Raw genomic sequence first — 15,850 nt, 5'->3', positions numbered from 1 at the left:
CATCGACCAACTATATGATGCATTTTTTAACAAAATAAATATGATAAGTACATCTAAAATAGGATTTACGTCAGGTTTTTACTTGCGAGATTTTAATACTTTTCTTCGATGAAAACGTCACTTTGTGATTAGAGTCGCTATTGCGTACTATGATCTCGTCCAAACGTATACTATTAGAATGCAATAAACAGTGTGCGTAGACCGGATTCTATGATTTTAGTTAGAGCGTTGGAGGTCAATGTATTGGAGGTAAAAAAGTGGATCATAATATTTCACTTCATATCTCATCCGAATATAAAACATCAATGTAAAAATATATAATAAAATCCCCTCTCAGCTGAAACTGTGTAAATTGTCATCCTTCGGTCCAAGAGTGACAAAATGGTCGTTGGATCTAGGCAGGACTGATTCGGAAATGATACTAAAAAATGTAATTTGAAATCACGAACGCCTCTATGTATCTTTATGTATTTTTTTATTTTCATTTTAACATACTTATTTTAGCTAGTCTTAAATCCTGTATTCGTCTAGGATAACTTGAAACTTGTAAATTTGACTGTCCTGAAACGAGAATCCTTCCTAGTTGGACAGTCAAAATCATAAAATGTAATCAATATTATATTATAAAAAAATAAATAAATAAATGTGTGCAGTAAATTATTATAGTTATTTTATAAGTAATTAATATTATTATAGGCGGTTGGAACTCAATTTGGGAGGCGGTTTTGGGTACCGCCGCTCCGGCAACCATTTATTTGATAATCAACACCTCTGCCATAGGTCACACCAAATGGTTCGTTACGTTTGGTGACTTAGCAGGGGTGCTCGGGTTCATCGGGTGAGGTATGTTCAGGATGTGCCTGTCCAGCTGCGTGGCGTGCTGGATCGAGAGAGACTGGTTTTAGAGAGACCCTTTGACCTCTCTAACTGGTCTCTCTTGACCCATCGCCTTGCGCCGCAGCGGGAAGGATAGATCATTCGTCCCTCACTCCTGGATACACTGATCTCTAGATTCCCACCCACCCTTCATACCCTTTTCCTTCCTTTCCTCAAAAGGACCCTACATACAGCGCCCCCAAAGATGACAGTCCCTGAGGGAAATTATTTTACTCAGGGCCTCTTGTGTGGGGTTAATGTATTTTTTTTTACATATGTTTGGTAAATTTGATATAAATGTAAGTTTTGTATATTCTACCAGTAGTTATAACGTTTCTAAAATAATGTAATTAGAAATAATACGTAATATGAATAATATTTGGAGAATTTATTTTCACCTGAAAGAAAGAATGAAGTTATTTTTAAGATATTTATTATATTAAGATAGTAATATTTATTATGTTTTGTAGTTTGAGAACGGGTTGTTTCAGAGAATTTGAACAAGTTCTGTGAAAGATTTTTTCAACTTTTATTATTATTTTAGTTCTTTCAAGCAACTAGCCTATAATGATATAAGAACAGAATTTGAATAGAACTTTCACAGAACCCTAAAATGGACGTTGAAATTTGATGAATTGTTCAAATTCTGTGAAACAACCCGTCCTCAAACTACAAAACATAATAAATATTACATTCCCTTGAATTTCTACTTGAATTAATCTTAAAAATAACTATAATAATTCAACCAATCCTAAGTGTGTCCATATTAACATATTCACATATATCAGAATTTAGTGAATCTTAAACGCAGAGAAACTGCCAATGAATTCGCATTCAAAAAATTCAGCAAACATCGATTCAGATAACATTAAGTATTCGTAAAAATTAATTAAATAATTTTTAAATAACAATAATATCAAAATGTATTACGTCATACGTATCTACCGTCTGGGACGTCATTGGAGATTTGGACTCAGCCATTTAAAGTTTGGGCAAATTGGCTGTTTTAGTTTAACGTTGAAAAATTCTTCTGTTACAAAAGAATTTACATATGAAAATATATTTAATATTGTGTCAACAATTTCTCATTATGTTAATAAATAATTGATGAGCTGAATTATTGTAGGCGGAATAGAACTCTCGGTCACGGATAGCTGAACTCGTGTGTAGTGTTAACAAGTAGAAATAGGTAGATACTAATCTCTATTGTGTTTGGATGGTCTACAGACTACAAGAACAATCAAATTGAAACAATAGGTACCTATGTAGATATGGACTTCATGGGTGGATATTCTGATACAGGCAATATTTTTCATACAATATTCAATTTACAAGTATGTTGTTAATAGATGTTTATTTATATTATATATCTGGAAATCCTTTAAAATTCTATAAGATTCTGGTTGTCTATTGTCACAATAATACTTAATTAATTCGTGAGAATAATATAGTACACTGGGACAACCTTAATAGTTCTTGGTATCCAGTGCGTTACGACTACACCAAACTAATCGCCGAATACCACATTCATTTCAATAATGGTAATGGTAGTACAACTTTTCCGTTCTACTTAACTTCGTTAAATTTCATATACCTACGAAAGCTACTCGTTTCAAAATCCTGATTAAATGGAACAATACAGGACTGAGTAACTTAAGCACTCACTTGTACCTAGATTGCATGATGTTAGTAATACGAGTAAATGTTAGTAATACGAGTAAAACGCAGAAGTGGCGGATCTATTTAACTGCACGGAGGTACAAGAAGGCTATACTATTATATCTTTTTAAGGCGATGCACTACGTCGTGCAATATTTTAAATTGAGCCGCTATCAATAATAACCCTTACGTAGATGGCGATAAGGTTAAAATCCCACTTAACACCATCCGCCTCTTTTGATTTATGCAACAAAAAAAATGGCCCAAAGGTGCTTTTTATATTATTTTGTCGATGTTCTGGCATAAATAATTAAATTTTTTTTCGATCATTTTATAAATAACTAAATTTTCCACATTATACAATAAAATCATAACCGAAAATGGGTTCATATGTAGAAGATTTTGAACTTTAAAGCAGTTTTCATAGGCCTTGTACATTATTTTTTTCTGGGCTATAAAAAGACTTATCTAAAAAATACTCGATTATTTCAAAGGCCAAGATGTATTCTACTCGCAGTATTTAATTAAAGCACCTGAAAAATTTCTAGGTGACCAAATTTTCAAACCAAAAACACATGATTTTGCATTACTACGTATGGCATCGCCTTAATCTTGAAGAAATAAATAAACTTTTATAATACTGAAATTGAAGTATAATCCTACATACGTATACACACCACAATCTACACGTCTTACCTGACGATGGACACTGTAACGCAGTCCAAACCGTTGGCAAAAAAAGATGAAGCGCATCACAGCAATGTACCCCAAAAATAAATCACGATGATTCTTTTGACCGTGATAATCTCAAATCATATAGGTGGTTTAAAATTCCCCGCATCGTCGTTTACTTTAAACTTCCTTTCGGAACATAAAAATAGATAATTAATACTAATATATTTGTATCCACAGTTATGTACTGCGAGGTAATTACTACAATTAGGTAACTGCGAAATTAACTTTTTAGAGGTATACACAAAAAAATAACTTTATTTCCACGCCCATGTTTGCCAAAGTGTTTGGGGCCAGTCTGGGCTGTGTTAACTGGTGACATGTTTTTTTTTCAAATCGGTATTTCTTTCGGGATTATTATTTTTGTCAATGAGTACGAATCATAAAAAAAAACGTAGATACACAGGTATTTCTGTATACCTAGTGAAAATCACGCGACTTTATAATTGTGCGATTTGTGAAGCTGAGACTTATACAATATTTGACACAGAATTAAAATATATATATATATATATATATATATATATATATATATATATATATATATATATATATATATATTAGATACCTACGATCATAAATTTACCATTCGAATGAACACTGTTAACTTAAGTAAACTTTAAAAATTATCAAATCATCTGTCGAAAATTTAGATTTGTCAAAAATGTATATTAAAAAATACACATTTCAAATATAGGATTATTACATAATCATTGAAGATAATATTAGCGACCCTCAAACGAAAATTTGAAAAAGAAGAAAATATTATTTAGTCGGTATTATATTGGAGGCAAGATCTTTTGATGTGTGCACGGGTTTGCCGGCTAACGTTGGTGGCCAACGCGTGCAACGGCCAGTATAAGTGGTCCAGTACACGTTGGGCCAGCGCGTTGGCCAAATGCGTTGGGCCAACGTGTGATCAAGGCTTTACAATTTGAAGTTTTAGTCATTAAATTATTTAAAAAAATTATTCTTAATAATTAAAATAAAATAATTTTGGCACCTACTTCCTATCATTTTATAAATAGCAGTTCCAATTTTTAAAATTAAAAGTTAATTGAACTTGAATAATTTTACGCATTACGCAGTAATAAGTACGAATATTTAACATCACGCGTGCATGCACCGACAACCAAAATTAATATGTATAATCATTTTGTTTTATTTGTTTATGAGATACTTCACAAGAGCATAATGTAAAAACCATATTTCCACCCGGTTGAGAAAAGTCATGAGGCGGCTTAAGGTGCTGTAAGATAAATAAGAGACATGTACAATTACCTTGAGAGTGAGTTTAGTGCCACAATTGGCACATTTGAAGCAGCCACTGTGGAAGAAGGAGAAGTCCTTCAGAGGCCCCACACGATCCACTTGGTATACCACTTCCGCGCACCGGAGACACGTGCTCTCGTAGAAGTTGGGGCGGTACATCATGTTGCACTCTTGGCCCGGAGCCGCGCTGGTCGAGCACTGGAGGGGACGATCACTTTAACTGCCACCGGCGGGCAACACTGAACATTTTTTTTATTATTTAGTCACTCTTATTTTATTTCACAAGTTTTTGCGCTAATTTTCGTTAGAACACTGTTGTTATATTCTGCTGAATCTTAAAAAAGGTACAATACTTATAATACCGTTTAAGGCGATGCACCACCTTCCAAATGTTACATGTAGTGGGGCCGCCAACAATAACACTCCTTAATCTTCGACTTTGTAGTAAATAGTCGAGCTTGGTAACGGGAAGGTTAGAATGTTGGAGTTTTGCGATTTATGTAATATATTTATAATAGTACATCCAGTTTACTGGATTACCGGATTGAAATTTTAATGAATGTTATAACCTCTTTTAAAACGTTTTAAAGACATTGCTTGTGGTTACGTTACCGGAAATAATGGAACGAGAAAAATACACAAAAACGACTGCTTTCGACTTTGCAATAAATACTGAAAATATTGATTGTTTCCTGTTGATTACTAATTACGGAAGCTAATTTATATCACAGAAGAAATGGCTCGCAAATTTAAATGACAAAATATCGAAAGTGATACTAAATTACAAGATTATGTAAGATAGTGACAAGCACAAAAATATTACATAAAATGGAGTTACGCAAGGATTCCAACTTAGGCCATTTCAAATATTGACTTAACTGTTACGAAATGAAGTGGCTTTAATATTTTATAATCATATTCATGTTTTTATAATCCGACCAAATTTGTATTTAACGCTGTCATCCTTTGCAAATTTTAAAGTAAAGTGATATTTCATTGGAGTAATACAAACGCTAATTTGAAACATGATTTAAATTGATGTTAAACATATTGGTTCTTACTTATATAATAATATAATAAATATAATATAATTATATATATATATATTCAGAAACTGAAGGTTTACAAGGTTATATATTTTTTAAAATGTTACAACACAATGTGAATGAAAGTAAGCTGTGTTTGAACATTAAAATACTCTACATTATTAATCGTAGATGTGTTTGCAGGAATGCTAGTGAACAGAGTGAAACGTATTTTTCTAATTATAGTCATGTTGGTAGAATCATGAAACATGACTCATGATACGGCTATTTGCACGAATTAAACCGATCATCAGCTGAGTTATCATTATCAACTAGAAATACAGGTGTTCTAACAGTGGGAATCGTAAAACGTACGCTTACGAGAAAATATCCGTCATTCTAATTGGCGAAAATAAAACATACCCCCTTAGGCATTAACTTTCAAATTCAACACATATTTTACAATGAAAATGTTTTACAACAACCACACAACAACGCAAAAAGGTGAACAAAATGGTGCAAGTCATGTAGCAAGGATGGTAGATGAAAAACAGAAAAACAAAGAAAAACTGACCACTGGCTTCCTCTATAAGCCTCTATGACGAAGAAGTTTCAAGAGGCCTAAATTCTTGGTAACTAAACAGCGTGGAAGTGAACATCTCAGCTTTTGGTACAAGGAACATGATAAAGATAGCAGGAGAACGACAGGGGTGGAGGTGTTACCTTGAGACTAACAGGACGATCCGAGAGATGTGGTGCCATTGATGACGAGGACCCGTACCCTTAAATTAAATATACCAATCCTAAGAGAAAGTCCAGTTATATTCAATTTTTCAATTAAGTCCTAAATCCTGTATCTAAATTTCGCCAATAAACAATTAGATAATGTTAATTAAGTGTTAATCTCAAGTGACCTACCAGGTAAGTATTGTACTGTATATTTTCTCCATAAATAGTTAATAATAGCAATAACATAGATCACTGTAGAAATGTATTATAAGTTTGTACAGCGCCCTTGAGGTGTTTTTGCACAAAAACGGCGCTATAAAAGTCATCCAAGTATTATTATTATTTATTATTAAGATAAAAAAAGTTACTCAGGTTAAAATCCAATCAATCAAATGCACCTGAAGCGGCAGTCAAAGAGGGTAATGTTTTTAATGATACGAATCAGTCTTTCTTTTGTTCAACTACGGGAAAAAGGGTAAAAAAAAGTGGTCATTAGAAAAATATCATTGATCTCCCGCACGCGAACATTCGGAAACGGAGTTTCTTATTCCGCTCCATCTTAGAAGCATTTTTCTTTTTGCCGGAAGGTGTTATCGAAGAGTGAAGCGTATCTGTATTATATTATCTACCTTAATGGTTAGGTTTGCTCATAAAACCTCGGGTAGACTTTTGTTTACAATTTTAATTCGAGTTTTGGTTTGTACCTACACCTTTTTAGAATGTAATTAATTGACCGACCTCAAAAGGAAATAAAGCACAAACCAACTGTACAGTGGATTCTAAGAATATAACCTAAGTGATTAAGACCGCCAACATCATTGAGAGAATCTTCTTGATGGCAATAGCATGATTAATATTGTATTTCAGTATTAAAAGGCAAACAGGCTAATGTAACATAAACTGTTGTACCGAACATAGCTTTGTATTCAAATCATTGTTAACTATGTAAGACTGCAATGTGTGTAAGTAATCCAGGTTTAATGTATTTATTTATTTGTAATAAACATTTAGCGGAATGGACTTATAAGTTTAATGTATTACAAGAATGTTACACGAAACAAGACCGCGGAACTCCGATGAAAAACGCGATGCTTGTTGTTGCTAGATATTGATATTCCGAGGAAATAGATACCACATTACAAAAACACATTTTAGATGGGTTTTCGAATTTTAGAATTCGTCGATTTTATCAAGATTTTGTTGGCTAGAGTGTAAGGCCGTTACGTAAAACGTTGAAGGTCATTATGACGTTAGGTCATTATTCATTACTTAATGAAGAATATAGATATGAAAAATCGGGGGAACAAGGAAAACAGAGAGTTCAATTCGATATCTTGAACGTCACCCTCACAAGGACATGAAAAATACGTAAAAATAATTTTATTGCTTGACAAAGAAAATTCCTTTGAACTTCTATTAATTCTGCGTAATATATTTTTTAAAAGTTCAGTGAACTGAAAACACGTTCAATAAAGGTGAATCATTTAAGAATATTAATATCTAGGTTATCAGGAATAATAATAGACGCAATGGATGAGCGAAGAAATGTGCTCGGATGACTAAGTCGATGAAATCTCAAGTTAAAAATGCAAAACAAGCCTTAAGAAAGTAGGCTGTGTTTGGAATTCTGCACGTGAGGTCAGCCGCGAGCTGTTGGAGTGGTATTTAAAGCATTCTTGCTAAACTTTCTTCGGATGTGACGTCGTACAGCTATAATTGGGATCTATACTATCCCATGCACGTAACCGCAATATTAATAACCCAGTTTTGTTAATTTTAACATCGCCCTCCACACTATAACAAAATCCAGGTAAAATATGCGATTCAACTGAAGTTTCGATCAATAAAATCAACAAAACGTGAACAAATTATTCGATCCATTCTATATATTTACTAAATATATTGAAATTAACTTGTGAATATTAATTGACAGTACAGTAACAATTATCAGGTATTATATAAATTATAACAGGGAAAAATATATTTTTATTAAGATAGTAATGGTCCATTTTCGAATTATCGCCATAAATTCATTACTTCAAAATTGTTGAAACTCGGACGCAGCCGGTCAAACTACAAGTTCTCTATACATTAACAAGGAATTCATTTTTGACTACAGGAGAATATAATATCCAAAAATGGAAATCGAAGACAAATAATAAATCATTAATACCTCATGAATCGATCTACTGATCAACCTACCTCACCTTTGGCATGTAAGGCCGAGCCCACAATATAAAAACTACGGGCTGTTGTGCCAGGCAAATTCCTCGCATTCCGACAACAGAACAAGGGGACTTTTCCTTGCAGACCATACGATGATATCAACTAAAGCTCGGCTGGTTAAAGGCGTTCTTTCAGCAATTGTAGAATTTTGAGATACCATATGGACATATCAGACGGAACTTTTTGTTAGCTTCATCTACCGCGGGGGGCTTTGAGACGAAACTTTTTGCTAGTTTTTATCCACCGTGTGAGACTTTTTTTTGTTAATTTTTATTCGCGAAAAAGGTAAATCGAAGTTTTCGCTAATGTTCATTCGCGGTGTGGGACTTTTTATTGGTTTTACATCACAATTTCTTTTTTAATTGTTTAATTGTTTTGATTGTTTAATTTTGCGAATGTTTATAACATTTATAAACATTCGCAAAATGTTTAGTGTTAGAAGCAAATGTAAAATTTATGTGAGATTATGGCGGCGTGACCACCCGTGATTTTCGCAAATCTGATCCATGAGATTAAGTTGATATTTTTGGTCAGTATAACCTAGTTAGAATTTCGCTAAATGCATCTTCATTTCGTTATTTTTACATTTATTATTATTATTGCTGTGATTTGATGGCGCTCATTTGGCGAATATGATTATTTATGAAGATTTTCGATCTACTTATTTTTAATTGAAACAATATTTTTCTGTATATTTTAGAATTCAACTATAAATATTATTATTCGTAATAAAGAGCCGTGAAAATTAAATGATAGTCTGAATTTTTGATTCTTGAAAAAGTAGTACAATTTTTTTAAATAGTAAAATATTTTTAAGGTAGGTACGGCTATCGCTTGTCTGAATTCTTCACACAACTGATTCCAATTTTGAAAATGACACAATTAATTAGCATATTTCATAGCGCTCTTTTTTTCATACTTTTGTAATCGAAATAGGTTTTAAACCCTAAGATTTATTGAAAATATCTTTTCATTGGCCATAGGTTATAAGTATATAATCAAGTTGAATGGAAACTCCCCGTTTTAAAAAGGTTAAGAAAATAATAGTCAATACTTTATTAATCAATTTTAGGGTTCCGAAACATGAATGTTCAACCGAAATTGCATAAGAACCCACATGAATGTAGTTAATAAATAATCGACCTTGGGATTCAATTATTTTTCTTCGTAAAGAGCCTCCTACTTAGACACAACCTACATCTGCATTACGTACCTACATCATCACACGTCGTTAATTTATATTTGTGTGATTTAATCATAGCTACTTTAAAGTTATACAGTCGGATAAACTCTTCGTATTTTTCGATACATTAAGGAACGCAATGATCTTGAGAAAACGATCAAAGCCAACGACGCAAAAACTACACAGAAAAAAGCCGTTTTTTTAATATCCATTCACTCTTTCTGCAAACGTGTAATGTGAAATAGGTGCAAAATTTAATCACCAAATAAGATGGATATATACTAAGTTTCTACGTGTACCAATTGCCGGTTTGCATAAATGATTGCTATCAAGTTAGTATTCTTGGTAATGACATTTGTGATTTTAATTAGACTTATCTATAATTGAAAACTCTTGGTGCGCTAAGGCCCGTTCGGGCCAACTTCTGAGTTTTTGAGCGGAACGCTTGAGCAATCGGCTTGACGAGTTTCAGCCATGGTTGAAACAGACCGCTTGGGTTCTTCTTAGATTCCAGTTTGAAGATTTCAGATAGGTAGGCAGGTACCAGATACCTGCTACCTGCTAGGTATGTGGAATTAATGAATTGTACTCGTAACGGGACAAGAGGCCGGCGTGATTAAAGTTACCCACCTACTCGACTTGCAAAAATTACCAAATAAGGCGGTTAACGTTGCAGAAATGTACAAAATAATTCTTTAAAGATTATTCAAGGTGATCATTTAGCAAAACAACCTAACGTTCACAAAAATTCAGAAAGGGTCATAATAAAGCTGTGAAATTTACGTAAAAGCTTAAATAATGTTGACAGATTTGCAGATGACTCGGAATAAAGCTGTTATAATTTCAGAGATAGTCGAATTGTTTACAATAATTTATAAAAAGATGATTAAACAATTAAAATTACAGAAAAGGTTCCTGAACAATCTATGATCAGTGACCACTACTGCCTTCTTTTTGTTCCACCAAATCACTCCAAAATCAAAAACAAATTTAGGAATGCCACTCGAAACAAGTGGGTTTTCATCGGATATTAACATATTATTTAGGCGACACGTAGGTTCAAAGAATCATTTGTATTTGGCACGGAACCTTGAGAATATTTACAGATCTTTGAAACCACTGAGTTAGCACTACTTTCATTTTCGAAAAGGTCCGAAAATTCCATACAATATTTCCGGACAACATTATCCAGCAAGCAGGGCTTCCATGTCCAAAAAGAAGAGAAATTGTTGAACATACCCAACTTTTACTGAAGACTAACGAAGAAGAACGTCGAAAAGATACGAATATTGATATAGAGTAGACAAAATACGTTGATTAAACATAGGATTTAAAGAATGGCATTTAGTATTGAATTTTCGTGAATTCTTTAGATTCTTCAATCAGTACAGCAGCATCCACAAAGCAAGTAGCTTCCGAGATAATGCTTGCCGTATAGCCGTTAACATAACACGAGCACAGAGATGTTCGGAGGCAACAGTTTACTACCCCAGTTAGTGCAGATTATTAGAACGTTATTATTATGATGAATGTACAACAGAGTATGTGGGTGACTTAATGCATGAACAATCTCTTCTGGACACTATTGAGAACTGTTGGCTAAGCCACCTGTTGCGGCAACCTGTCACTCGCGATGTGTTTGCTGGTTGGTGCAAGGGGTATTTACTCACAACTCTAGCCGAGGTGTGGCGCGGATTAGCGTGTTGTGATTGCCAATGGCGATGTTGTTTTTTGGAACCAATAGCGATGGTTAGCTCGACGGAACGACGACGACCGACCCGCGTGCTGTGCCGCTTGCGACTGCCGTCAGAGGGGCGCTGGTGTAGGCCCGCCATGTTGGACAGGTAGGAGGGACAGAGGCGTACCGAAAGCTTACGATCATAATTAATAATCGCTTCATTCTTGGCTAAGGGAGCTGAAAATAGTCATATATTTTATTTCCTTGAAATTCGGAAAATGTTAATCCAATAAGAAGTTGAAATAATCTGAAACCTGTGAAAGGTGAAGAGATAAGAGCAGGCAATGTTTATATTATTTGTAGACACGAAATTAAAGCAATTTCGTCGGTATGATTTCAGAGACATAAACTGTAGGTAGAATGGGGCAAAGCCATATAAACCCTGGCTCGAATAACAAAAGTTTTTTGAATATTATCATTTATAATATTTACACAACTTACACACCTTTTTTGTATGATAATATACTTCTACTGAGATCCAGAAATTATAATCGGAACTAAATACTTTTAAACCAAACACTTAAACTGTCCCTGAGAAAAATAACTGAACACTTGTATATTATTTAAAGATGACCTTTATACTCCGATTCCAAACATCACACAAACTATTAACATTTCCCTTCCCCAATATGAGGTGCCAAAATTGTATAGGCTCGGGGCAGTTGTAAACAATATTGACACAATCTCAATAACTTACTCTTCAAGCCGACTGAATTATTGTGTAAGTTCACTGATAAGGCAAATCGATAGTGTGTTGGGGGGGTATCCGTGGTCCTCAGTCTGTTATTTTTTAATCTTACTTTTGTTTGTTGAAATAATGCAAATATCATTTAAATGTCTAAGGCATAGGATTAGAAAGGTCTGAAATAAATATTATTATTTTTATTGAGTATAATCATTTTCAATAACTTATTCAAAACATATTTGACTGTTTAAACTCGTCATTTCATCTGCCTATAAATTTTTTTGATACGTTCCTGTTCCGGTTCAAGATGGTGGCTTTGTTGGATACTACCTTTTTATCCCGCATGATCGTGGTTTCTACTACGAGCTTTCAAATCGGAATAATCAATATTATGGTATCTACCGTTCTGAAGAAAGTTTGAAAAATTCATTTAGATAGTGACATTTCTTTAGAAGAATTTTATAATTCGCAATTTGAAGTTTTAAAAAATTCTACGTAAAATATTCATAGTTTATAACTAAGTAGGTAGGTGTTTAAATGTAAACTTGTACATTTTAACGATTTCAGATGAAATTTTTGTTTTGATTTGTTAAATAAAATAATATGAAAAACATCATTTTTCGGACTTCTGTTCACATAACTACTAGTATTCCATTTGTAGGGAAGATATAGATTATTAGTTCAATACGATGGATCCTGTAAAAGAGATTTTACGGATTTATGTTTCCACCGGCCGCCCCTGTCTGATTTCGCCCGCATACCATCGCGAGCGGATCACCTGCGATCCAGCGGCGGCGCGGGGAGGGGGGATCTGCTACGCTCTGACGGTGTACGCTGTACAGCAGTGAGTGTGGTGGTGACCGTGTTGTGGTGGTCGTGAGCGCGAGTAGGACACGGCGCTACACAGGACGGAGAGGCCGCGCGTTGCATAACTACGCCCGCCTCTGAGAGACATCAATGCGAGCGGAGCACAACTCCGTTCATGGTTTTAACGTCATGCCGAAATTACTGCTCGAAATAATAAATGAATTAAAAAAATCTTATCAATTGGAATAACAAATGTTTAGATTTCGTGAAAGCATTATTATTTTGGAAACTTAAATCATAAATTTATATACAATTGATCAAGATGACTTTTTTGGTGTATTTCTTAATTTATTTAATTTTTTTTCTCTTGTGCTTTAGGATTACCCTGATGATGGTCAACTGTTGGAGAGGTTACCATAAGAAAATGACAATATTTAAAGCTTTATTATTTTGGAAACTTAAATCATAAATGTATATACAATTGATCGAGATGACTGTTTGTTTTTTAATCTATTTAATTTTTCTTCTCTCGTGCTTAAGGATTGCCCAGATGATGGCCAACATCCAATTGGAGAGGTGACTATAAGAAGATGACAATATTTTTCACATGTATAACTCTTTTCATTGCTCAAAATTTCTGTAAAATCAAAAGCGCTGATTTCGGTTGTGTGTCTGTCTTTAACTCTGGTTCACTGAACTCTAGAACTCGAATTTGATTTGAAGCGTCATTTTCAAAATTGTAACTGATTGTAATAAAGCTATAAAGTCTTTCGATAACAAATGTACAAATTCTTAAACCAGATTTTTATTACTCTATATTTTTTTATCAGATAATTATTTGAATAATATTTTTTTCTTTACTTCTTAAGTTTTTTTTTTTTAAAGATGGATTTCGTGATTTTTAGCTAACATGCAATTATCAATCCAACACAATAATGTCCCGTGATTTTTCACGGGTTAGCAATAGTGGATTACTACTTTTTGGTTTATTTTTTAAACACTAGTTAATAAAGTTAATAAAAAGTAAATGCTTATTTTAAGGTACAGTAAGTAATTTAATTATATCATATTTTATAGCTTTTTATTGTGTTCCGGCAATATTTATCAAACAAACCGTTATTACTTTGCATTGTGTATATATTATAGGCGAATCCTAAAAATACCCTGGACCGTTAGAGGTTCTTCATCTAACGACCACAAATTGTAATTACTAGACATAATAGAGAAAAAAAGGTTAATATTAAAGTTTGTTTCCTAAACTAGACCTGACTCAACGATTCGATTATACAAGGTTTTAAGGGACTTGCTAATTAATAAATTACCAGTGTTAATTGACTTGCTTTAACCAGTGATAAAAATGTCAGAAATCACTGGTTAATGTCAATAAAGTACGTCTCTTAAACCTTCGCATTCCCAATTTTTACCGATTTATAGAAAGTTTTTAACTCTTTAAGTTTTTAAGTTCCAAAAAATATTATTTTTGAAGATAATATCTATACATTTGTTATGAGGAAACGTTAATTAGATGAAATTCCCTCGATAGAAAATAATCGCAAAGTAAGCTACGAAAATTATTAAAAATACGTTTTGTTCTGTCATATATGACATAATATGTTATAGGCATGAGGAAATTCACAGTGTATCTTTAAATGCAACTAAAGCATTTTTCGATAGATTTTGTTCTATTTCAAACGAGTCGTGTTTTATTAAAGATTTTCACCATTTTCGCTTAAAAATTATCGTTTTTCTTAATATTAGAGCACTCCCTATAACATTCGTATATACATATCACCCTTTCAAACCATCTTTGAACGTTTACTACGGGGCCTTAACACCCTGTATATTGTTATGAACTTTGTGAAGAGAATACGTACTGCAATATTCCATTTATATAAAGAAGGGTGTCTGTGGCGGGTGGCATGGATTAGATTTTTATAAAAATCTACAGTTTTATTCCGAGATTGAAGAAATTTTGCACACATTAAATTTGGAATAACCATCCCTTCACCTTGTCCCACAAAGACAAATGTTGATACTTCCTGATGAAACTTTGCACACTTGACGTACAAAATAAGAAGAAAATTACAGTCTACATCTGATTTGGAAAAACACCGCGTAAAGCCCGGACAGGAGACTATCCCAGTTATCCATGAAAAATATTTAATTCTCGTTCTAATTCTACTTTTACTTGGTTTTCTTTTTATATCACTTTAGTGAGATACTAAAGTTATATAAAAACCAATTGAGTTATTAACAATGTATTAATCGGTCAGAATCGTAAAAAGACAATTTTTAAATGGAGTCCTAATCTACTTCAATAACTCAATTAAACATTTTTAGGATTTCTCGCAACATGGAACAATTAAGCGTTCAGATCAGTGTATTTTTAAGTCACTAGCCGCCACTACCTAGAAGTGTAATCTAGATATAAAAGAAAACAGACGTTGCCAATTTAAATGAGACTTTTTGACTCCTAGGCAAAGACAAAACTTAATTTTGAATTTGAGACCAAAACACTCAACAAAATTGTCATTATAAAAAATAAAAATATCGACATTTTTTTTTTTTAAATCAAAACTTATGGATAATATCTATATTATGTATGTGTGTTAGCTTTTTTAGTTATTTCTGTTTTAAATTATAAAATATAGAACTTCAAAGTAGGTATTCGAATTTTCATGATTTTAGAGGCAATTTTGACAATTATCTATGAAAATAACAATTTTGAATGATGAAATATAAATAAAATCACATATAAGCTATATTTGTGAGTGGTTTAATTATGCGATATTCGCTGCCGCTGCGGACAGCGAAAAACATCAAGCGAGATTCCGCCGGGTATTTGTAAAAGGCTTTCGCGGCTAGCGCGAAACTAGAACCCCGCCATACATTAATGAACCCCGTCAATTTCGCCATAC

The 15,850-nt window shown here is 33.3% G+C and overlaps 1 protein-coding gene across 2 annotated transcripts in view; it reads right to left on the bottom strand.

Moving 5' to 3' along the window:
• The window catches only part of Hil (peptidase hillarin), a 136,919-nt gene extending 125,422 nt beyond the window's left edge, over positions 1–11,497 (bottom strand). Inside the window, exons 1-2 of one of the 2 annotated variants that reach the window (XM_089638855.1) lie at positions 11,373–11,497; positions 4,549–4,873 (exon numbers count right to left, since the gene is read on the bottom strand). In XM_089638855.1, coding sequence (XP_089494981.1) covers positions 4,549–4,701 — 153 coding nt within the window. In that variant the 5' untranslated portion in view covers positions 4,702–4,873; positions 11,373–11,497. Of the gene's footprint in view, positions 1–4,548; positions 4,874–11,237 lie in introns of both variants that reach the window. The other variant, XM_089638856.1, reaches the window with a different exon arrangement.
• Between the last annotated feature and the right edge of the window lie 4,353 nt (positions 11,498–15,850).

The sequence above is a fragment of the Hesperophylax consimilis genome, chromosome 13, assembly GCF_061612785.1.
Source record: "Hesperophylax consimilis isolate HC1 chromosome 13, BYU_Hcon_1.0, whole genome shotgun sequence".
NCBI classification, from domain to species: Eukaryota; Metazoa; Arthropoda; class Insecta; order Trichoptera; family Limnephilidae; genus Hesperophylax; species Hesperophylax consimilis.
Note: the sequence above shows the minus strand (reverse complement) of the source record. Positions and strands in the feature narration are given on the sequence as shown.